Here is a 24,829-nt window from a genome sequence, read left to right as displayed (position 1 = left end):
TGTTCTGTATGAAGTCTTTTTTATAGGAGGGCAGGGCCTACCTTTTCTTCCTCTGATATTTTTCTGCATTTAAGAATAAAGTTTGGGGGACTTCCCTGGTGGCGCAGTGGTTAAGAATCCACCTGCCAATGCAGGGGACACGGGTTTGAGTCCTGGTCCGGGAAGATCCCACATGCCACGGAGCAACTGAGCCTGCGAGCCACAACTACTGAAGCCAGTGTGCCTAGAGCCTGTGCTCAGCAACAGGAGAAGCCACCGCAATGGGACGCCTGTGCAGTGCAACGAAGAGCGGCCCCACTCACAACTAGAGAGGGTCTGCACACAGCAACGAAGACCCAGTGCAGCCAAAAATAAATAAATTAATCAATTAAAAAAAAGAAAACACATGTGTGAATTTTCATGACTTTGGATTTGGCAATGGAGTCTTAGATATAAAATCCAAAGCATGAGCAACAAAAGAAAATAAGCTAGACCTCATCAACATTAAAAATAAAAGAATAATAAAGTTTGGGTTTCAGCATTCATTCAACACCTCCTTTGGTGGGGAGGGAGGTAAAGAAGGGTGATTCATAGTCCCTCAAGAAGTGGTAAAGAGGCGCTTCCCTGGTGGCGCAGTGGTTGAGAGTCCGCCTGCCGATGCAGGGGACACGGGTTCGTGCCCTGGTCCGGGAAGATCCCACATGCCGCGGAGCAACTGGGCCCGTGAGCCATGGCCGCTGGGCCTGCGCGTCCGGAGCCTGTGCTCCGCAGCGGGAGAGGCCACAGCAGTGAGAGGCCCGCATACCGCAAAAAAAAAAAAAAAAAAAAAAAGAAGTGGTAAAGAGTGGTACGTAAAATGAATGAATTCTAGAGCAAAGAAGATAAGAATAAGCTTTATGGAAATCGAATGGAAATCACAGAAAAGGTGGCTTTTGAAATGGGCCCAAAGGATGCAGATTTGAGCTGTGGGTGAAGGTAGGAGGCTTTCTAGGCTGAGAAAAGCTGGTTATGGACATACAGTGGTCCCACCTACAGAGACATGTGAAAATGTATTTGGGGTTGGAATGGGAAGCATTCTAGAGCAGTTTGGGAAAAGGGCTGGAAGCCTGAGGTGTACCACCTCCTAGTGGCTTTTATAGTGTGCACAGTGGGACATTAACCCAGATCTGAGCCTGGGGTTTCAGGACAATAATTCTTGCAGGTAGATGAAGGGTGGATTGTATAAACATGTCATTGAAGGAATGGACATCCCATCAGGAGGCTTCCAGGCAGAAGATGAGCCCCTGAATTTAGGCAACAGTTAGTTGGAAAGGAGCAGTCCATTTGTCAACAACCAGTGTATAATTGCTTCTTTGTAATTCTGAAATCTAAGAAGCTGAAAACCAAAAGTTTCAAGTTTGCAGAATATGTATTTGGTAGAAACATATGACTTAACCTGGTGTGAAGTTATGGTGTGAAGTTATTTATTGTCTTTTTTTATCCCACTTCATGGATTAAAATATGAAAGGCCATGGATTAAAAGCAAAGGCCACAGTCCTTTGCTGCTTCTCTCATCCAGACATGGTGTCTATTTCCCCTCTGTTTGAATCAGGCTGCCCTTATCACTGGCTTTGACCAATAGTATGTGGCAGGGCTTCCCTGGTGGCGCAGTGGTTGAGAGTCCGCCTGCCGATTCAGGGGACGCGGGTTCGTGCCCCGGTCCGGGAGGATCCCACGTGCCGCGGAGCGGCTGGGCCCGTGAGCCATGGCCGCTGAGCCCGCGCGTCTGGAGCAACGGGAGAGGGCGAGGCGGTGAGAGGCCCGCGTACCGCAAAAGAAAAAAAAAAAAGTGGCAGAAAAGATGCTCTGTAGATTTCAAGGCTGGATCTTAAGAGATCTGCAGCTTCTGCTTATTTTTTCCCCTCTTGGAAGCCAACTACTGTATAGAAGTCCAACTACTCTGAACCCACCATGTTATGAGGAAGCCTAATAAGCTTCATGGAGAGAGAGAGAGGCCAGGTAGAGGAGCACTGAAGTGCCAGAAAGGGAGTGAACAGAATGTGAGTGAAGGCTTTTCAGCCTTTCCACACCTGCCCAGTCACCGGCTGAAAACAGCTGAGGTAATGACTCCAGCCAACACCATGTGGAACAGAAGACTCTGCCAGCCAAGCACCGCCCAAATTCCTGACCCACAGATTCATGAGTAAGATGGTTGTTATTTTAAACCACTGATGTTTGGGAGCATTTATCGCACTGCAGTAGATAAGCCAAACACACACTTACTTCATTCACGTATTTTCATTGCCGAAAACTAGTGTATTTGATTAAAGTACCACTCCAGACCTCACTGAGGGTGTTATATGGTGTATGGTATATGTACACTTTTACCTTTCTAAATTAAAGATCAGAGTTTTGAAATCCATTTGGCCTCAGGGGTTTTCTGAGAAGGGCTTGTCCTTTGTAATACAGAAATAGAGCTGTTTCGACTTCCTTCCTGCCTTCACCAAATGTCCTGCATGATGCCACAGACAGCTTCTTCAGCCATTCCATGTGTGTATCTCTTATTTCCACAGCTGCAAAATTGGTTTCTCTAAACCAGTAGCTCTCAAACTTCAGTATGTATCAGTCTCCTGGAAGGCTGGTTCAAAAACAGCTTCCTGGCCCCTGCCCTCAGAATTTCTGATTCAGTGGGTCTAGGATGGGGCTTGAGAACTTGCATTTCTGAGAGTTCCTGGTTGATACTGATGCTGCTGGTCTGGGTACCACACGTTGGGAACCGCTGCTCTCGGGGAAAGGGCTATATTTCTTGTTCTCTTTACCCACCAGCCCAAGATGCTTAGCAAATGCTCATGGATGGAATTTCTCTAAATCGTCGTCTTTGTAATGCTTCTGAAGCCTTAACTTTTCTCCCTGAGGTCCTCCTGAGTAGGCCCTAGATTAAAAGAAACGAATTCCTTGTTTTGTTTTATTAGATTGTATGCAATAGTTTTTGCTTTCTCAGCTCAGCTGACAGGACATTGTGGAAAAAAATGTCCCTTCTGATCTTTTTTTTTTTTTTTTCCCCCGGTATGCGGGCCTCTCACTGTTGTGGCCTCTCCTGCTGCGGAGCCTCCGGACGCACAGGCCTAGCGGCCATGGCTCGCAGACCCAGCCGCTCTGCGGCACATGGGATCCTCCCGGACCGGGGCGCGAACCCGCATCCCCTGCATCTGCAGGCGGACCCCTAACCACTGCGCCACCAGGGAAACCCCCTTCTGATCTTTTTTACACGTGCCTTGGGACAGATAAGAGGGAATGGCTTTGTGGTGACCCCAGAGCAACGCTTTATTTGTGAACAAGGATTATTTCCTTTCCTTTTGGGGGTTTCTGAATAAAATAGAACGTTTCTTGCCATCCTTTCACAATACAAAAGGAGAGAGCGACACGAAGATGCTTCTGTTGGCAAGGCGCCCATCTACACATTTTACAGATGGCACCACTGAGGCAGAGAGAAGTGGAGGCCCTTGCTCCTGGTCACACAGCTGAGAAATGCAAGTGCGGTGTTGGAGCTGGGGTCAGCCCGACCCTCTAACAAGCTGCCTCACTGTGTGGGGCTCCCTCATCCTCTCCCGCACCCCAGGAAAGTACAGCCCGTTGGTCTGAAACTTCAGTTTGCACAACACACACACCGTTCAAGCTTTCCTCCAACATTTCCTCCCGAGGGTTATGGGACACTGATTCATCATGACCAGGGATCCCAAATATCTCCCCGCTCTCATCTCCAGGCCAGGCGCCAGCCCCGAGTCTCCACGGATCCCGGGGATCGAGCCACTGCGAGCGCCAAGAAGCATCTCGCCTTCCAAACCCGGCGAAAAAGTTGGTTCCTCAAATTGTTCCTGCCAGGAGGGGCAAGAAATCACGCCGGGCTTCGGCAGCGGAAGCGGCGGCAGGGGGAGAAGCTCTGGTTGGACCGTCCCGGCGGCCTCGCATCGATCTCGGGTCTAAGGTCCGGCCGGATCGTACTTCCAGCTGCTCTTACGCCCCTGGAGTCACCGCCCCTCCCCACCCCCTCCATTCCCGGAGCCGCAGGGCCCGGAGGCCTGGCTCTCCCCGGGGTCCAAGGACCCAGGGCTAGTCGCCGCCAGGTGGAAGGAGACAGGTTAACGGCGGCCCGCCCCTGGGAGGCGGGGCCTGGCGGAGCGGCCGCGACCCCTGCCCTCCCTCCCCCCACTCCCCAAGCCCTCCCTCCCCCAACCTCCCGTGTAGCCCGCCGCTCAGCGTGCGCCAGCGCGCCCTCCCGGCTGCGAGCCCCGCAACAGGTGAAGCGACCGCCGCTCCTCGGCGCCTCCGCGGGGCGGTCTCTCCCCGCCAGCCGCGCGCCCGCCCCTCTCCACGCCCCCTCCCCTCCGCCCGGCCTCCGCCGCCTCCCTTGGCTGCTGGCGGCCTCCCCTCGCCCGGTCTCCTGCTCCGGGGCCCCCGCGCAGGCCGAGACCCCGCGCGCCTAGGAGCAGGGGCGGCCGTGCACTCGCCGGACACACACTGCGGCCGGACGGATCCCGGCGGGTGGCCCCCGCGCGCCCTGGTCCCCGCGCCGCCGCCCTCCCCTCCCCCCACTCCGGTGTCCCCAGGCTCAGGGCCGCGCGGCCAGCCCCGAAGCGCCGGGGGTCCCCGAGGTGGGGCCGGCCCGGCCGGGGCGCGACGATGGAGGAGTCGCAGCGCGCTCGCTCGCACACCGTCACCACCACCGCCAGCTCCTTCGCGGAGAACTTCTCCACCACCAGCAGCAGCTTCGCCTACGACCGCGAGTTCCTCCGCACCCTGCCCGGACTCCTCATCGTGGCGGAGATCGTGAGTGCCTCCGGGCGGGCGAGCGGGCGGGGCCGGGGGGCCGGGGCGCAGGTGGGCCCCGCGCAGTGCTCCTCGCCTGGGAGCTTGTTCACATGCTCGGGAGGGCTTCGAAGGAATCCTTTTTGCTCAGCCTCTTCTTCATCCCCAGGTGCCGAACTCAGAGACTCCCTCTCTGAACGAGGTCTCATCACCTTGGGCTCTTTTGGGGGAGAGGGTCGTGACCCTTGGGAGGTTCGTTGGAGAGAAACTCGACTTGCTGGGCCCTCTCTGTGGTCGTGGTGTGTTCTGGGAGCAGGATGCTTGGTGGGCATTGAGTTTGTGTTAATGAGTGTCAGGGACACCTGGTGCCTCTCTTACCTGCTCTCTACCTGGGTGGTCTTTTCCCTAAAAGCAAAACTTTACGTAGATCAGAGGAGAGGAGAAGACTTTTTCTTTTTTTAAAATTTAGCTTCCTGGTAGTAAAATCGAGGTGAATCAGGAGACGTTTACTGAATAAAATCTGAGGGTCTCCCTGTCTGGTGCTTTTTGAAGACCAAAGGGTCTCCTGTTTGGTGCTGTGCACATCCTGGATTAAGACTCAGAACGTTCCTGGGGAGGAGGCCGAGCATGTGCCTTCTCCTCTCCGTAGGAAGACATGGAGGCTGAGAGGTCAAGTGATCGCCCCTTAGGTCCCTTCGTGGCTGAGAAAGGATGCCGGCCGCGTTAACAGCTAGTGGTGGCCACTATTTATTGTCTTCATCCTGTGCCAGTGTCTCGTCAAGCGCTTTAGATGCCTTCGTGCTCTCATGTACCACACAACAACCCTATCCTGTGAAGGTAGCTTTAATCATTATCTCATTTTACATGTGAAGAGACTGAGGCTTAGAGAGAGGAAGTAGGTCGCACCTGGGGGTGGTGGAGGTGGGATTCAAACCCAGGCCTGCCTGACTCCAGGGTCCTGCTCTTAACTGCCAAGGCGCATCCCTTCCAGCTGTCTAAGCAGCGCCCCTTTTGCTGTATCTCGTATACTTTCACTTAAACATCTGTGGGATTGAAATCTAGCCTATATGGGGCCATGATGGTGCCGAAGTGACTGAGGACCCCAGTGGTTGCTCTGAGAAACCTTCAGCAAAACCTGTGCACATCAAGTAGCTTGCTTGCTCCTCCAGAGTCTCAGAGCCCAACCCAGACCAGCTGAACCAATCCCAGGTGGATCCAGTGCACGAGGAGTTTGAAGTGTTGGCTTAGCCCATGCCCCAGCTGGTTCCACCAGCTGGCATTGAGGCCTTCAGGAGATCCAAAACAAAGCTGGGGTATTGGAATCACTGTGCAGGGCCTGGCTTATAGGAATTCAACAAATATTTGCTGTGTGAATGAAGGAGTTGGCAGGCTCCCCTGCTCCAGCAGAACAAGCAGAAGCTAAAATGACAGAGATGGGGCTTCTACCCTGGGGTGGATGTGGACCAGGCTTAAAGTAAAACACCTCTTGTTTTCTGATTTATGGTCAATAAACTCCATGTTACATACTTCTTCCGGAAGTTGGAAAGTGAAAGAAAAAATGTAAATGGTCCACAATCCCGTTACTAGAAATAACCACTGTTGATATGTTGGCATGTATACTTTTCGATTTAAATACATTTGTTGAAAAAAATGGAGAAATATGTAAGAAAAATTGTCCTTATTACTACTAGAGTTGGGTTTTCATTTTTGACATGTCTATATATGTACAAGTTTTAAAGAGTCATGGTTCTACGGGTAGAAATGTAAGTTTCCCCCACCATCGCTCTACCAGAGGTACCCACGTTCACATCTCTTAGAACTCTAAATAATGTGTTTATAATGCTGGTTCTTGATTCCAACCCCCCCCTCCAATTGTAGATGTTATTCAGTGGCTTCCCACTCTGAAAGATGAGGCTTTAGCTCTCTTGGACCACCCCCATCATACATACACCTTTCCTGTCTTTGGGTTACATCACTAACCAGTGCTACCTTAGGATACCGGAAACACTTCACAGAGGAGCCACTGAGTGGTCTATGAGTGCTTTTCCTTTTCTGCCCAATTTCTTGTTTTCCCTGGAGTTTGTAATTCTATTTCCGTTTTTTAGTTGTCTAGATATTTAGACACAAACTTTTACCTTAGTTGTTTGAATCCCCTCTCAGGAAACTGAGAGACAGCAGGTACTCAGTCAGGGTCATCCTTTTGATCAATCCTCTGGGAGCTACTGACCTCCTCCCGCCCAGCCTGCCCACCCGGCACAGCTGATGGCCTGGGATCTCCTGCGTGTCACCCTGGAGATTCTCTTTCCCTCTCTCCTGGGTTGGACCCCCTCCTTCCCATGACCTGTGTCCTTCTCTGTCTTGACTCACTGCCGCTGGGGGAACACACAGCCTCTGGTAGTCTCCTGAGAAAGGATGCATGTGTAAATCGAGATTTGCGTCTTTCAAAATGTCTTGATTCCACTGTTACACATAATTAATAGGTTGACTACGTAAAGAATGGTAGACTGGAAATTGTTTTCCCTCAGAATTTTGAAAGTATTCCTGTATTATCTTCTAGCTCTTATAATTCTTAAAAAAAAAATTTCCAATTCTTGATTCCCACCCCCCCCCTTCTGGAAGCTTGTAGAATCTTCTTTCTCCCCAGAGATCTGTAACATCATAATGATGTGCCTTCATAGGAATCCGTTTTCTTCCATAATACTAAGGACCTGGTGTGTTCTCTCAATCAGGAAAACTCATGGATGTTTAAGGAGATTTTTTTTTTTTTCCTTTTGCGGTACGCGGGCCTCTCACTGCGGTGGCCTCTCCCGTTGCGGAGCACAGGCTCCGGATGCGCAGGCTCAGCGGCCATGGCTCATGGGCCCAGCTGCTCCGCGGCACGTGGGATCTTCCCGGACCGGGGCACGAACCCGTGTCCCTTGCATCGGCAGGCGGACTCTCAACCACTGCGCCACCAGGGAAGCCCTTTATTTGATTTTTTTATCTTTCCATTTTCTTAGTTTTTTTTCTGAAATTCCTTTTATACTTTTTTTCCCCTATGCATGTATTTTCTTATAATTTTTCTCATGGGTTTGTTAACTCCTGCGTTTACGTACCATGAACATTTTTCAGGGTCTTGGATCTCTTGCATTATTATAGTTTTCTGTCATATAGAAGTACTATATTTTATTTCCTCAGCTTTGTTTTAAAACTAACATGTTCTAGGTTTTACTAGTATAGCCAGTGGTGTAGCAATCTTCCTGTTTTTCCCTCTCTTCCCACACTTTTCCAGTGACTTTTTTTTCTTTTCTTAAAATTAATTAATTTTATTTATATATTTATTTTTGGCTGTGTTGGGTCTTCGTTGCTGCGCACGGGCTTTCTCTAGCTGCAGCGAGCAGTTCCTACTCTTCATTGTGGTGCGTGGGCTTCTCATTGCGGTGGCTTCTCTTGTTGCAGAGCACGGGCTCTAGGCACGCGGGCTTCAGTAGTTGTGGCACACGGGCTCAGTAGTTGTGGCTCGCGGGCTCTAGAGTTCAGGCTCAGTAGTTGTGGCGCACGGGTTAGCTGCTCCGTGGCATGTGGGATCTTCCCGGGCCAGGGCTCAAACCATTGTCCCCTGCATTGTCAGGTGGATTCTTAACCACTGTACCACCAGGGAAACCCTCCAGTTGACTTTCTTGAGGGAAAGTTCCTTAAAGTATATATTGATGTGTCAAAGGGTACACAAATTTACATATTCTGTTTTGATACATATCCTGAAGTTATCTTTCCCCAAAGTTGTATTAATTTAAACTGTCATCAGTAATATGAGCCTATTAAACTAAAAATATTTTTTTATGTTAGAATAACTTTTAAAATTAAAAATGCTAAGGATCACCCTAAATGGTATACTATGTTTTATTGATCCAAGATCGTTTTTTGTTCATGTTTTAATATCTGGGTCAGGATGCAGCTTACAATGGATGGTTTCTTGAACTTTGTGAAAAATGGTACCACTGCTTCTTTATCCCAGGATGGGGGCAGGGCAGTTTCAAACTATTACTCTTCCAGCCCTGAGATTAAGTTAGACCCGCCCCCAGAAGAATGCTACTTTCTGCCTTGAAAATACAAAATACTGAGACAAAGAATTACTAAGAACCTGACTCCCAGCTTGAGCCTGGGGGAAGTAACAGAGAACAAAACACAATGTTTCCCCAAATCTGTTGTCAAAATCCCTTGCCCTGGCTTTCTCACAAGGGTGAGTGATAATAGCTAAACCAGCTAAAATACTCTAGGCTGTGCCAATGTAACATCGTGTAGAAACCAAATTGTAATGGTTTCCTTCCTTTTAAAGTTTTATAACAAGCTGGAAGCAATCTAGTACTTGACCTGTGACTCGTAGGATGCTGTGATCTCATAGCAGTTATGAGTATATGAAGAATAAAAGTGATTTGTCAGAAGGTGAGTTAATCTCACCCTTCCTGTTATTGGTGACTTCAAAATGAGTTTTGTCATCCGTGTAATAATGTCAGATCGCCTTTCATTTACTTACTGTTATGAGCAAAGTTAGGGGAAGGACAAAATAGGGTTTCCCGAGAGCTGGAACCTAAATTATTCTATGCTGTTGAGTTCTTTTTAAAGAATAGTGAACGTATTTTTTCTATTTCACAAAAACAATACCTAGTCTTGGTAGAAAAATTATAAAAATGCAGGTGAGGAAAAAAAAAACCCTTGAATTCTCACCCCCACGGTGGTTACTATCAGGCATGGTACCAACCCACGTCTGGGAGTGGGGAGGCTTTTCAAAAATCTTTGGTTATTGTAATGCCTGAGGTTTCTATTGGTGTTTAGTGCCCTGGGGGCCAGGGAGGCTAATGTCCTAAAGTGCCTGGGACAGTACCCAACCATGAAGAATTGCTTTGCCAGCTGCCAACAGCACCACCATTGAGGAACTCTGGGTGAACCACTGTTTGCCCCTTGGAGTAAACCATTCCAGAGTTTCTTAAGTGGTTGTATGTTACTTATCTGTAGTTTTTTAAAAATGTAGTCACTTGTAAACTACTCCTTGTTTACTGCTGTGATGACCATCTGTGCTGGACATCTTCCATTTGTCACTTGGATGCACTCTCCACCCTGCAGGCTGACTTTCACGGATCGTGTCCAGGGTCCCCTCTGATGTCCCACTGGATTCCGATGTCCTCCCAGCACCCGCAGGAGGCTTTAAGGTGGGAGGGGAGCAGGTTCCTGGGATTCCTCCCTGCTGGGGCTCAGCAGGCGGGCTGTCTGGCAGCCCTCTGCACTCGGCTGTTTTCCCTGGCTCTGCTGACTGGTCACTCCCAGCCGCTTCCTCTTGCCAGGCACTGCGCTATGGCTTGTGGTCTTACTGCACCCTGCTTTCTAAATAAAACCTTTATTAAACTCTGCTCAGATTACCCAATCTAAATGTGCCAGTTTCTGGGGAGACCTGATAAGTTACCTTTCCCCAGCAAGTTACCTTTCCACAACAGTGATTAATTTCTTCTGGCATTCTTTTTTTTTAAAAAAAATTTTTTTATTTTTGCCTGATTGGGTCTTCGTTGCTACGCTGTAGGCTTTCTTCTAGTTGAGGCGAGTGGGGGCTGCTCTTCGTTGCGGTGCGCGGGCTTCTCTTGTCGTGGAGCATGGGTTGTAGGCGCACAGGCTTCAGTAGTTGTGGCATGCAGACTCAGTAGTTGTGGCGCACGGACTTATTTGCTCTGCGGCATGTGGGATCTTCCTGGACCAGGGCTCGAACCCGTGTCCCCTGCATTGGCAGGCGGATTCTTAACCACTGCCCCACCAGGGAAGCCCTCTTCTGGCATTTTTTTTTTTTTTTTTTTTTTTTTTTTTTGCGGTACGCGGACCTCTCACTGTTGTGGCCTCTCCCGTTGCGGAGCACAGGCTCCGGACGCACAGGCTCAGCGGCCATGGCTCATGGGCCCAGCCGCTCTGCGGCATGTGGGATCTTCCCGGACCGGGGCACAAACCCCGTGTCCCCTGCATCGGCAGGCGGACTCTCAATCACTGCGCCACTAGGGAAGCTCTCTTCTGGCATTCTTAAAGGCCACCTAGTATTCCATAAATATCCAGGTTCCTGCTGCTCAGTTCAGGTTTCTTTCTTTTCTGTAACAATGTTGTAACAAACTTTCTTTAAGCTTCCTCTTTCTGGATGGTCTTTAATGTTTTCTACAGATGACTACTTAAGATTGAGTAACAGGGTATATAAATCTTCTTTCAAGTCAAATTTATAGAGGTATACGTAAAATTTACCCTTTTTAGTGTAGAGTTCTATGAGTTTGGGCATAGCCGTGTTTAAAAAGCAGCTTTATTGAGATATCATTCACGAAAAGTTGATCTTATAAAAGTGTACAATTTAGGGATTTTTAGGATATTCACATTTGTACAGCTTTCACTACTGATTTTAGAACATTTCTGTCACTGCAAAAAGAAACCTCTACCTGTTAGCAGTCACTCCTTGGTCTCCCCTGGCCTCAGCCCTTGGTAACCACTAATCTACTTTCTATCTCTATGGATTTGTCTATCCTGGTCATTTCTTTATAAATGGAATCCTATAATATGTGGCCCTTTCTGTCTGGCTTCTTTTACTTAGCATAATGTTTTCAGGGGTCATCCAGGCTGTAGTATGTCTCAGTACTTCATTCCTTTAGTTGCCAAATAATATTTCATTGTATTATATATATATAACATTTTGTTTATTCATTCGTCAGTTGATGGTCATTTGGGTTGTTTCCATATTTTGACTGTTATGAATATGCTACTGTGAACCTTCATGTACAAGTTTTTCTGTGGACATAGTTTTCAGTTCTCTTGGGCATTTACCTAGGAAGGGATGGCTGGATCATATGGTAACTCTTTGTTTAATATGTCGAGGCACTGCTAGACAGCTTCCAAAGTGGCTGCACTGATTTACAATCCCAACAGCAATATGAGTGTTCCAATTTCTCCACATCCTCACCAAGATTTATTTTCTTTTTGATTCTAATCATCCTACAAGGTATGAAGTGGTATCTCATAGTGGTTTTGGTTTGTATTTCCAAATACAAGCCCATTCTTGAATTTTGGTATCACGTTGGCCAATTTCTGCAAAAAGGGCGTCTGGGATTTTTTTTTAACAAAATTTTCTCTTTTTTATATATAAATTTATTTATTTTATTTATTTATTTTTGGCTGCATTGGGTCTTTGGTGCTGTGCACGGGCTTTCTCTAGTTGTGGTGAGTGGGGGCTACTCTTTGTTTAGATGCATAGGCTTCTTATAGTGGTGGCTTCTCGTTGCGGAGCGTGGACTCTAGGCGTGCGGGCTTCAGTAGTTGTGGCATGCAGGCTCAGTAGCTGTGGCACACGGGCTTAGTTGCTCCACGGCATGTGGGATCTTCCCAGACCAGGGCTCAAACCCGTGTCCCCTGCATTGGCAGGTAGATTCTTAACCACTGCGCCACCAGGGAAGCCCCGGCAGCTGGGATTTTAATATGGATTGTGTTCAACCTGTGGATCAATTTGGGGAGTATTGCCGCCTTAAAAAAATTGTTTTCCAATTCATGAACATGGGATGTCTTTCCATTTATTTAGATCTTCTCTTATTTTTTTACCAATGTTTTATAGTCTTCTGCATACATGTCTTGCATTTCTTTTGTTAAATTTATTCCTAAGTATTTTATTCTTTTTGATGCTATTGAAGAAGGAATTATTTTCTTAATTTCATTTTCAAATTGTTCATTGCTAGATCGTAGAAATCCAAATGAGTTCTGTATCCTTGACCTTGTATCCTACAACTTTGCTGACCTCATTTATTAGTTCTAATAGTTTTGTGTGTGTGTGTGTTTGTGTGTGTGTAGGGGGTGGGGTGGGGTTGGCTTATGTGTTACTGCCAAGTTGTACAGAAAGGTTTAAACTGGTTTGCATTCCCTCTAGTGGTGTTTCAGTGTTTAACAGGGTTTGTTTCAGCAAATGCTCAAACTTTTAATATTTGCCCATTTTCTTGGGGTGGGAGATGTTCAGATTAATAAAAACTGACTTGGCATAGACACCTAGCAGGCAGACCATCAGCGAATATTCAGGGGAGCCCTGCACATGTGAAAAAAAGCAAACTTTAAAAAAAATTTGATTGGAGTAAAGTTGATTTACAATGTTAATTCCAGGTGTACACAAAGTGAATCAGTTATACATATCTCGACTCTTTTTTAGATTCTTTTCCCATATAGGTCATTAGAGAGTACTGAGTAGAGTTGGCTGTGCCTATACAGTAGGTCCTTATTAGTTATCTATTTTATATATAGTAGTGTGTATATGTCAATCCCAAACTCCCAATTTATACCCCGCCCCAACCATAAGTTTGTTTTCTACATCTGTGACTCTATTTCTGTTTTGTAAATAAGTTCATTTGTACCATTATTTTAGATTCCACATGTCAGTCATATCATATATTTGTCTTTGACTTCACACAGAAAGCAAATGGTTTTTGTTTGTGTTCCTGTGATTATTAAAATTGAACATTTTAATTATGCTTATTAACCATTTACTTTTTCTTTTAGTAACTACCTGTTTTTTATTTTTCCTTCGCCCATTTAAAAAAATGGGGCTTTTTTTTTTTTGGCCAGCTGCTTGGCTTCTGGGATCTTAGTTTCCTGGCTAGGGATTGAACCTGGCCCCTTGGTAGTGAAAACGTGGAGTCCTAACTGCTGGACCACCAGGGAAATCCCGGGGCTCTTTCTTTCTTTAAAAAATGTTTTAGAGATATAAAAGGGAGCAAAGACGTTGATGAAAATTACCTCCTAGGAGGGAAATAAGATTGGTTTGGGGGATGTGTTTGAATAGGGAGGTTTGCTTTTTAACTCCTTATCTTTTGTATGGTTTAAATTTTTTATAATGAGAATATGTTTATACATTAATGTAATTACAGAAGCTTAAAGCAGTGTGTTCATTGTGCAGATAAATTTAAAATCATGTATATGTAGAGTGAAAACTGAATGTCTCTGGTCTCCATTAACCTACCTCCTTCACTCCACATTTCTTTCTTTTTCTTTTTTTTGGCCACGCCCTGCGTGCTGTGTGCAGGATCTTAATTCCCTGACCAGGGATAGAATCCGGGTCCCCTGCAGTGGAAGCACGGAATCCTAATCACTGGACTGCCAGGGAAGTTCCTACCATTCACATTTTCCTGTACACTTGTTCAGTACACTTGCAAATACACACGTAGTATAAAACAAATACACACGAATGAGTGTATTACATAGTCTGCAATTTATTTTATTTTATTTTATTTTCCTTTTATTTTTTTGTGGTATGCGGGCCTCTCACTGTTGTGACCTCTCCCGTTGCGGAGCACAGGCTCCGGACTCTCAGGCTCAGCGGCCATGGCTCACGGGCCCAGCCGCTCCGCGGCATGTGGGATCCTCCCGGACCGGGGCACGAACCCGTGTGCCCTGCATCGGCAGGTGGACTCTCAACCACTGCGCCACCAGGGAAGCCCTGCAATTTATTTTTCATTTAATAATATCTTGATATTTTTCCATATCGATTTTTGTTGATTTATGTTTCCTGTGTATTATGGGTATTAATTTTCTTTTGTCATTCGTTATTAGTATCATTCATGACATTTTTTATCAAAATAAGTTTCTAATTTGCATGAAATCTAGAATGTTACTTTTATTTAGCCTTGTGGGGTTTAGTTTGCTTCAACATGGCTTCCTTATCCCCAGGATTATACAAATATTTGAAGAAAATATAGTTTCTTTAAATGCTAAAATATTTACCAGTAGGAGTTCTCTGGTGCTCCAGTGGTTAGGATTCAGTGCTTTCACTGCCATGGCCTGGGTTCAGTCCCTGGTTGGGGAACTGAGATCCTGCATGCCGCACGGGGTGTATTTATTTATTGATAAATACAAATTATACAATAAATACATAAATTTAAAAAATAATTTTTAAAAAAATTTTCCATCTAAAGCTGTAAGTTCTTTCTGTGTGGATAAGAATGTAATCTCACTTTTTTCCCACAAATGCATAGCTAGTTGTCTCACCATTAATCATATTAAAATCCCACATATGTGTAACTATTTCTTGGCCCTGTTCTATTTCTGACTCATTTCCAAATTGACTGTAGCTTTATCATGCATTTTAATATTCAGTAGGGTAAATCATACAAATTTTTCTCTTTCTTGCTGTGCTTGTATACTTACACTAACACTTAGAGGTGATTTTTAAAATCAGTGTTCCTTACATTCCACTACAACTTTGATTGAGATTGCATTAAATTTATAAATTAATTTGAAGAGATGTCCTTATAATATTGAATCTTATCACCTAGGAATATTGTATCTCTCTATTTATTTAAGGTCATTTGATGCTCTTGAAGTCGTAAGTTTTTTCCAGATGAGTCTTATGTACTTCTTACTATATTTGATAAATAGGATTTATAAAAAATGAATTGGATTTGGCAATTTCTGACTATTTGTGGTTTGTAAGAAAGCTGTTGATTATCTTGTTTTACTCTTCTGTGTAGCCAATTTTATTTGAGTAATTCTAATAGTTTTATTATTTTATAAGTAAATTATAGTAATATCTGTGAAACAATGATGGTTTTCTTTTCCTTTTTATATTTATACTTTTCTTTTTCATTATTACATAGGTTAGGACTGCCAGTGTAATGTTGAATGACTGGGATGAGATGGGTATCCTTGGCAGACTCATAACTTTAATTGTGGTGTTTCTAATGCTTTAATGATAATACAGGTTTTACTGTAGGTTCTGGTAGATATTCTTTATTGAATTAAGGAAGGTAGGTTTAACTGTGTAACTATTTTAATCAGGAATGGTTGTTGAATTGGGGAGATAGGATTTGGCTGGGGGGTGCCTTTTTATTAGGTGATCATATAAGTTTTTGTTTCTTTTTGCTAATGGAGTGAATTGTATTAGGAAATCTAATGTTGAATCATTCTTGTACTCCTAGGATAATCTCTATTTAGTTATAAGGTATTCTTTTAATAAACTAGTGGATTTTAAGACTTTTTTTTAACTCTTGGATTTGATTTGTTAGTATAATATCTGAGGGTTTTGTGTCTATGTTCATATATAAGACCAGCCTTGTAGATCACTTTGCTGTGTTCTATTTTGTCTGATTTTAATACTTCCACTCACCCCAGCTTTTATTGGCTAGCATTTATCTGATATGTTCTTGTCCCTTTTTAATTGAAGTGAGATTCACATAACATACCTCAGAGATATTGTGGTTCCAGACCACCACAATAAAGAAAATATCAAAATAAAGCTACTCACATGAATTCTTGGGTTTCCAAGTGCATATAAAAGTTATGTTTACAGTATACTGTAAGCTATTATGTGTATAATGGCATTACATCTCAAAAACAAATGTACATACCTTAACTAAAAATACTTTGTTGCTAAAAAATGTTAACCATCACCTGAGCCTTCAGTGAGTCCTAATCTTTTTGCTGGTGGAGGGTCTTGCCTGGACGTTGATGCTGCTGACTGATCAGGGCGGTGGCTGCTGAAGGTTGGGGAGGCTGTGGCAGTTTCTTAAAACAAGACAGCAGTGAAGTTTTCCACATCAGTTTACTCTTCCTTTTATGAATGATTTCTCTCTAGCATGCAGTGCTGTTTGACAGCATTTGACCCACAGTAGAACTTCTTTCAAAATTGGAGTCAATCCTTACAAACCCCGCCATTGCTTTATCAACTAAGTTTATGTAATATTCTAAATCCTCTGTTGTCATTTCAGCAATCGATTAAGTTCACCATCTTACATGGACTGGGTTCATGGCGCCCCAAAACAATTAAAATAGTATCATCAGAGATCACTGATCACAGATGACCATAACAAATGTAATAATAATGAAAAAGATTGGGACTTCTTGGTGGTGCAGTGGTTAAGACTCTGCCTGCCAATGCAGGGGACACGGGTTCGAGCCCTGGTCCGGGAAGATCCCACATGCCGCGGAGCAACTAAGCCCGTGTGCCACAACTACTGAGCCTGCACTGTAGAGCCCGCGAGCCACAACTACTGAGCCCATGTGCTGCAACTACTGAAGGCTGCGTACCTACAGCCCATGTTCAGCAACAAGAGAAGCCACCACAATGAGAAGTCCGCGCACCGCAATGAAGAGTATCCCCCACTCGCCACAATTAGAAAAAAGCCCTCGCGCAGCAACAAAGAGCCAACGCAGCCAAAAAAATTAATTAATTAATTTTTAAAAACAAACAGAAAAAACCCTACTTAACATAATGAAAAAGTTTGAAATACTGTGAGAATTAACAGACGTGACAGACACAAAGTGAGCAAATGTTATTAGAAAAATGGTGCCGATAAGACTTGTTTGATGCAGGGTTGCCCCAAGCCTTCAATTTGTAAAAAATACAATATCTTTGAAGTGCATTAAATCAAAGTGCAGTGAAATGAGGTATGTCTATAAAATTAACTATTTTTAAATGAACAATTGAATGGCATTTAGTACATTCACAATGTTGTGTGATCACTTCTATCTAGTTCTGGAACATTTTTATCTCCTCAAAGGAAACCCTACCTTTAATTTTCTTTTTGTCATCTGGTTAATATAACTAGATTTTAGTTCTATACTGAGTCTGAGAATTTGTCTTTCAATATGGAAATTTTTAACACATTCATATTTATTGTGATAACTTATTTAGAATTCTTGGTTTTCCTTATGTTTTCCTCTAGTGATTGAAAGTTATAAATTCTATTTCTATTTTGTTTGGAGTTACTTTTTAAAATCTACCCAAAATATTTATGCATATTTTTCTAACTACCCAGAGAATTAAGATGTGTAACCACATTCCATTCAAGAGATAACACTTAACCTATTCCTCACCATGCACTTTGTGTTAGACAATTTTTTGTTTTTTTAATAACCTTTATTGAGATACAATTCATATACCATACAGTTTACCCACTTAAAGTGTACAACTCAGTGGCTTTTGGAATATTCACAGAGTTGTGCAACCATCACCATAATCAATTTCAGAATATTTTCATCGTTCCAGAAAGAAACCCCATACCCATTAGCAGTCATTCTCCATTTCCCCACAACTCTCCCTATGCTATCACTAATTCTACATTCTGTCTCTATAAAATTTGCCTATTTTGGACATCTTATATAAATGGAATCCCACAATATGTGATCTTTTGTGACTGTCTTCTTTCACTTAGCCTTATATTTTCAAGGTTCATCCATGTTGAACCATGAATCAGTACTTCATTTCTTTATATTGCCAAATATTAGTTTGTTGTATGGCTACATTTTATCTATCCATTCATGAGTTCATGGACATTTGGGTTGTTTTCACCTTTTAGCTATTGGTAATGCTGTTAAGAACATTTACGTACAAGTTTTTATGTAGACATATATTTTCGTTTCTCTTGGATGTATTCCTAGGAGTGGAATTGCTGGATTGTGTGATAACTTTATATTTAACTGTACGAGGAACTGCCAGACTGGTTTCCAAAGTGAATGCACCATTTTACAATCCCTGGACTACTTTTTAAAAAAATGATTTCTTAGGAATAATTACTTGCCAGTTGTCTGAAGCTTTCCACCCATATTACCAAACAACTATTTTGATGACTACAGGTTTAATTTTTTTCATGCTGTTTTTTGTGTTATCTGCTTTCTTGGTTTATTTTTCACTTTTGAAGTACCTCCTTGAGTAATTCTTTTAGCAATGGTTTGAAGTTGTTGAATTTTTTGAATCCTTGCACATTTAATAACATCTTTCTTTTACTTTTATACTTGAATAATTTGGTTGGTATAAAATTGTAGGTCTTAAAATTTCTTTTCATTAATTCTTTGAAGATGTTGCTTCATTTTCTTCTAGCATCCGGTGGTGGTAATAAGAGACCTGATGGTCTGGTAGTCCCTGGACAGGCCTGTAAGGTTCAGTCCCCCCCACCCGCCTTGGTCTCGTGATTGCCATTCCCACAGATTTAGTTGCAGTACAACCATACATGAATGATGCCTTGCACTTAAATTACCTATGAGAATGTAGAAAGCTGGTGTTGATGGTGTAGCAAGAAATTGTAGGTGGAATGTTGTTACTATATCAGGGTGAAATGGCTCATGAAAGGCAGTTTTGCAACCATATGAGGTAATTTATACTGGAGCATCAGGTTGATGTGGTTGGGAGTAAAAGATTGTTAAGCCTCCACCTGGAGTTTCCTGAGTGCTGGTGGGATCTGTGCCTGGGCAGGCTGAACGCCCTCATTCCAGCCTGGGAGAAGTCAGGAAGACCTTGAAACCCCTCTCTCAGGACAGCTCTAGCCAGATGTTCCCTGCTGAGAACATGTCCTTTGCATCGGTTGCAGTAAACTGTGAGCTTTATAGTATTTAAGTCAAGGGCTTGTTTTACTAGGCTTCAAACCCACTCTTCTGGGGGAATCAGGTTCTCACTTCCTTTTTTTTTCAAATTTCCTTTTAAGTAACCAAAAAAAAAAAAAAAAAAATCTCCCTGAAAGCTCTTGGACTTTTCTCCCCTTCTTTAGAGATCATATGCTTTACCACTGTGAATCCAGAAGGGCATTTTAAAATTCATCTTTCCCAGTACTCGTTGGGCCCTTTATAACTAATATTCAAATCTGTCTTAAGTGCAGGGAAATTCCTTGTATTTCCTGCATCTGTTTTTTTTCTGTTTTCTCGTTCAAAAAATAATCTTCATTCAAAAGAAGTTCCAGAAGAGATTAAACTGTCTTCAGTATCTCCTAACTTTTCTTTAATACTTTCCGTTTCTTTGTTCTTTTGCAGAGTTCCAGGACAATAACACTTCCAGCCCAAATTCAGGTGGTTTTCAGTTGAGTATGTTCTGCTCTTCAGCCCAAATGCTGAATTTTTATTTTGGCTTTGATAGTTTTAATTCCCAACATTTTGTCATTCTTTTACTTTGTAGTCTGATTGCTTTTTTACTGACTCACTTTAAGACTCGTGGGTATTGACCCTTGAACAACACAGGTTTGAATTGCCTGGTTCCATTTACAGGTGAGTTATTTTCAATAGCAAATACTAAAGTATCACATGATCCTAGGTTGGCTGACTATAAGTTATACTCGGATTTTCAACCGCAGAGGGTCAGAGGTGCTCCTAACCCCTGTGTTGTTCAGAGGTCAGTCGTATTTAAGCTTTTCTTAGTTTACAAAGAGACCACTTCTGCTTGTTGAGTCTGTTGCTTCTATACGGCTGTCTTCCTCAATCATTTGGTGATTCATGATTGTCGATTTGTAATTGTAGATGAGATGGTTGGAGACTGCTCAGCTTAAGTGAGAAACCCTGTGCCCCCAGCAGCGAATGCAGGTTTTCACCACATGACCTGCATCCAGTGTCTTTTTCTCAGAGGAAAGGAATTATTAATGGGGTAGAAGGGGCATTGGGGGCAGTGTGGCTGCTTGGGCTTTGTTATGAGGTGTGCACATTGCTTGTTGAAGCATCTGGAAGTCTTGAAGCTTTATCTTGGGGAACTGTTTCCAGAAGTAACTGCTAGAGGGGATGTGGAGAGAATGATTAACTTGACAGCTCTCTAAGTCTTTAAATTTAGTCCTTATCAGATTACCCTTGGCTCATTCCTTTTCCCACTTCTGCTGTTACCTTTAATCTTTGAATTTTTCTGAGCGTTTGCTTGGGAATTCCCCTTTTTGATGGTCCTCTGTTTTCCTCTCCAGGGCTGAAGACTGGAAACCCCATTGCTTATCCTTAGTTTGTTCCCTCTTGCCTCCCAGGAATCCCTCATGGCTATAGATTGTTGCTGTTGCTCTTTCCAGCTTCTCAGCAGTACTGTGTATTTTAAAATTATTTGCATGTGTGTGGTGTTTTTTGTTTTTGGTCATTTCAGTGGAACTTGGGAAGGATGGAGAGATAAGCATGCAGGTCTAGTCAGCTGCCTTGAGAGAGAAGTTCTGCTCTTTTGTTATTCATGTAAAGGCATTTTTTATGTATATAAAGAGTATTGACCTTTCTGTGTTGCAAATATTTTTTCTAGCTTTTCATGCCTTGACTTTATTTACACAATGTAAAGCTTATCTTTAAATTTATCAGTCATGTTTTTTCCTTATGTCTGGTTCATTAGACAGTTCTACTTCTCTGACAAAACTAAATATAATTAATTATACATTAATTTTTAACCTGTGTTTTTCTTATAGTACTTTTTAATGTTTAACCTTAATTATTTTAGCTGAAGGTAGAAAGTTGGGCTCTAACTTTGCTTTTAGATATCTTCTCGGTCGTCCCAACATGATATAATGATAATCTGTAAATCTATTTTTAATTCACTAATCTGGGTTGCTCTCTTTATTTCATTTATTTGGTTCTTGTATCGACTTGGGCTCAATTCTGTACTTTCTAGTCTATTCCAGTCTTTGTTCCCAAGTTGTTGTTGTTGTTGTTGTTGTTGTTGTTTGGTACTTGGGCCTCTCCAGTTGCGGAGCACGGGCTCCGGACACGCAGGCTCAGCGGCCATGGCTCACGGGCCCAGCCGCTCCGCGGCACATGGGATCTTCCCGGACTGGGGCACGAACCCGTTTCCCCTGCATCGGCAGGCGGACTCTCAACCACTGCGCCGCCAGGGAAGCCCTGTTCCCAAGTTTTAAAATCTGTCATTCTAGGATACGTTTTAACATCTGATAATGTAAACCACCCCAGCCATAAATTTTAGAATTTTTTAAAAAGTCATTCACTGCTGTGTCCCCTTTCCTCTGTCAAATTATCTTGGCTTTTGATTGTGTTGTTATGTAATACATAGATTAATTTTTGGAAAAGGGATTTACACTACTTTATAGTTCCTAAGAAGACTCCTCAGCTGTTCCCTTGTCTTCTGTTACATCTTCTTATTGATTCTTAAGCTCTTCAAGGTCCTTTCCAGTCTATAATGCTGTGAGTTTTACAATGTAAATTAATAATGTGTATCTTACTTATTCAGTCATCAAATATGTGTTGAATAGTTATTGTGTTCCAGAACCTTTGTCTAGCGTTTAGAATATAGTGGTATAGCACTTTTCTATTTTTATTTAAAGGAATGATGAGTGATAGGATGTAAGACATGAAAAGAAAAATATGCTTAGGATGATATCGAAGGATAGTTTTTTAAAGATTTTCAAATTTGAGCAGAAACTCAAGAGGCATTTATTACTTGCTGGCCTTTGGTCTTTTATTCATCTCAAGGACTTAAATCTGAAATTTAACACATGCAGAACACAATTTGCTTCCTTTTTTTGCTAAGATTTATGGCTAGAGTTATTCCCAGGAAGGTGGTAGTACTTTTCCTTAGATGAGCATTTTACCATTCATTTTCTTTTAAAAGTAAATGAATTTCCAACTTTATTATCTCACTTGATACGAAGCCAGCCCCAGGTTTTGGGGAATCGCTTCTTTCATTCCCATTTCTAGTTGAGCCATGATTTGAGGAAACAGTTCTCAAATTATATGTGAGTGAGTCAACCACACCTTTGTGGGGTGCAAGGTGAAACAATTCCATTGGTTGCTTCTCCCTCTTCCATACCTACCCTTGAGATTCATGGTAACCGGCCCAGTGGAAACTCACTTCTACGGGAAAGTACTATATTCACTGTCTCGGTCAAGGTTCAGTTGCAGACGTCAACATCCACTTTAGCTAGTGGTAGCATCAAGAGACTTATTATAAATCACTAGATGGCTTCCAAAATTTTTGGTAGAGCTGGGGGAGCAGGCTCTAGGCTGAGCTTCCAGCAACACCTCCCAGTATAACACCACAGAACTGGCCTATCCTAGGAAGACGAGGAAGCAGGATCTCCTCATTGCTGCTGGATCTTAGACCTCCATTGTGACACATGGCCCCACGTGCCCCCTGACTTATCTGTTAACGCTCTGAAGCTAGGGATGGGACACTGGGATTTCAGTTACGGCTGCCACAAAAAAACAAACTCTGCCTCGGCTGAGTCTGCTGGTGGGAATGCAGAAGCTGCTGAAGCCTGTCTTCTGGCCCCACGATGTGGTCTTTGGCTTCTAAATCCTGCATGGGTGTGTCTGCCAGAGCTCTATCATGTGTGGGACCTGAGCTGCGGCAGTCTGGCCTTCCACCCTCTCTTGAGAGTAAGCAATGCTGAGAGGGGAGGGGAGTGGAGCTGAGTGGCTCCACGTGCAATGCTTGCTACAGCCACCTTCATTGGATTCTACCAGGGTCACTGTGTTGGAGGTGGAAGACCTCCTGTGATTTGTCACACTTCTAGAATATTCTAAGGACTTGCACCTTTTCCATTTAGATGTGCATTTTCTTTTCTTTTTTTTCTCTCTTTGGACGTGCGGCTTGCGGGATCTTTGTTCCCCGACCAGGGATTGAACCTGTCAGTTGCGCCAGAGAATTCCCTCTAGATGTGCGTTTGATTTCTAGCTCTGTGACCTTTCATGACCAAGCTAAGATTTCTTGAACTTCCATTTATAATAATGAGAAGGGTGATGATGACTTCACAGGTGAGCAGATGAAGTGAGCTAAAATATAAGTAAGCCCTGTCTCAGAGGGAAATATTAGTTTATTTCTTGGGTAAATGTAGGTTCATTTCTTCTCTCAGTAGGTCCAGACTCTGTAGATTAATCCTCCTTGAACAGGGCTGCATTTGGAATGAGTGACCAGATCTTAGTTTCTTTGAGTTCTCATGCACCCAGCAATGAGCGTGAATATAGAATTTAGCCTCTGTGGTGTGTAGTGGGGTTAGGGTTAGGATTAGAATTTTAACTAAAGAAAGCTTAAAAGTTACATTGAGAACCACAAAGACCCCCTTATTTTAACTTTCCACACAATTAGTTCATTTAGACTGTGAAAGATTAGTAGAGTGATCTAACCACAATTATGAGTGATGCCAGGTTTGTAGGTGCAGTGGAAAGATTTCATCTATTTGTGTTCCTGTGTAGACTTTACTCAGAGAAGGTCTAAAAAGCCACGGGGCGGTCCGTTTTCCAAAGGTCTGAGTTTAATGCGGTGTTTTGGAAAACACACAAGGCATTGACCTTGCTTCTTATCTTGTCTCCCCCTTTCCTTCATCTCTCCCAAATCTAATGATCAGAAGTGCCATTTTCTGGGGGAAAAATAATTCAGAGGAGAAAGACATGTTTATCGTTGATTTATAACCTGCCTTGTTTCCAGAAAGGAGTTGAGGCAGGACAAAAATCTTTGAACTGAGGTTTTTAAAAGATGCAACAAGAAATCTATATTAGTCATGGATTGGCAGGCATCAAAGATCGCTTTAGACAAAGAAGCACTTTATCTGAAGCACTAAACTTTGAACAGACTCAAAGGGACATTCTTGAATAAGATTCTTGGAGGCACAAAGCCACTGTGGTGCCCGACACCCGCGTGCGGCCGTTGAGGGGAGAAAGTATGGAAGATTTGTCAGCCAATCTTCCTTCAGCTTTAGGTTTACGTTAGGGGGAAGAAAGTCTGTGTGCTTTGAGGCCCTACCTTTCTTCGGATTTCACAGGCCCAGAAGTTTCTTTAGAGATGGATGTTTGAGGAGATCTATATAATAGCTGTATTTAATATTTTCCTAGCTTATAGTTTGGAAGTCATGGCTAAGGTTCCTTTAACTGTGACATGAATCTTGAGCAGTTTTCCTTTTCACTCACATTTCAAATCATGAGCTGATGTTCACACTGCCCTGGGAGGCGAATGTTGGATTTTTTTAACTTCTCTTTAGGTGATTAGGTTGATTTAGCGACAGGTACAAGACCAGAGCTCAGGTTAACTAGGCCACTCGTTAAGATCAGGCTGGCTTAGCTGCCAGCAGTTGGCACTTGTATTTCCCAGCTCCCGAGGCACTTAAAAAAGGTGGAGCCACAGTCTTTTCATGGCTGACATATAATTGAGAAGTGGGGAGGTGTGTCCTCTGCAGACTTTACCATGCCCCCAGAGCTAAGATTCCTTCAAACTTTTTTGTGTGAAATAACATACGTCACTAAACCCATATATAATTTAAAGAATAATAAAACAAGTAATCATATGCTATCCACTCAGTTTAAGAGATAGAACATGACCTTATCTTAGAGGCCCCTGGTGTGCCCTGCCCACTTCCCCAGAGGTAACCCACCG

The 24,829-nt window shown here is 43.3% G+C and overlaps 1 protein-coding gene across 2 annotated transcripts in view; it reads left to right on the top strand.

Annotated features, from left to right (window-relative positions):
* Positions 1–24,829, top strand: part of CMTM8 (CKLF like MARVEL transmembrane domain containing 8) — a 147,428-nt gene that overhangs the window by 51,735 nt on the left and 70,864 nt on the right. For both annotated transcript variants that reach the window (XM_059077429.2, XM_067005842.1), the window contains one exon: positions 3,723–4,785. In XM_059077429.2, coding sequence (XP_058933412.1) covers positions 4,639–4,785 — 147 coding nt within the window. In that variant the 5' untranslated portion in view covers positions 3,723–4,638. The remainder of the gene's footprint in view (positions 1–3,722; positions 4,786–24,829) is intronic.

Source organism: Kogia breviceps, chromosome 10 (assembly GCF_026419965.1).
Source record: "Kogia breviceps isolate mKogBre1 chromosome 10, mKogBre1 haplotype 1, whole genome shotgun sequence".
NCBI classification, from domain to species: Eukaryota; Metazoa; Chordata; class Mammalia; order Artiodactyla; family Physeteridae; genus Kogia; species Kogia breviceps.
Note: the sequence above shows the minus strand (reverse complement) of the source record. Positions and strands in the feature narration are given on the sequence as shown.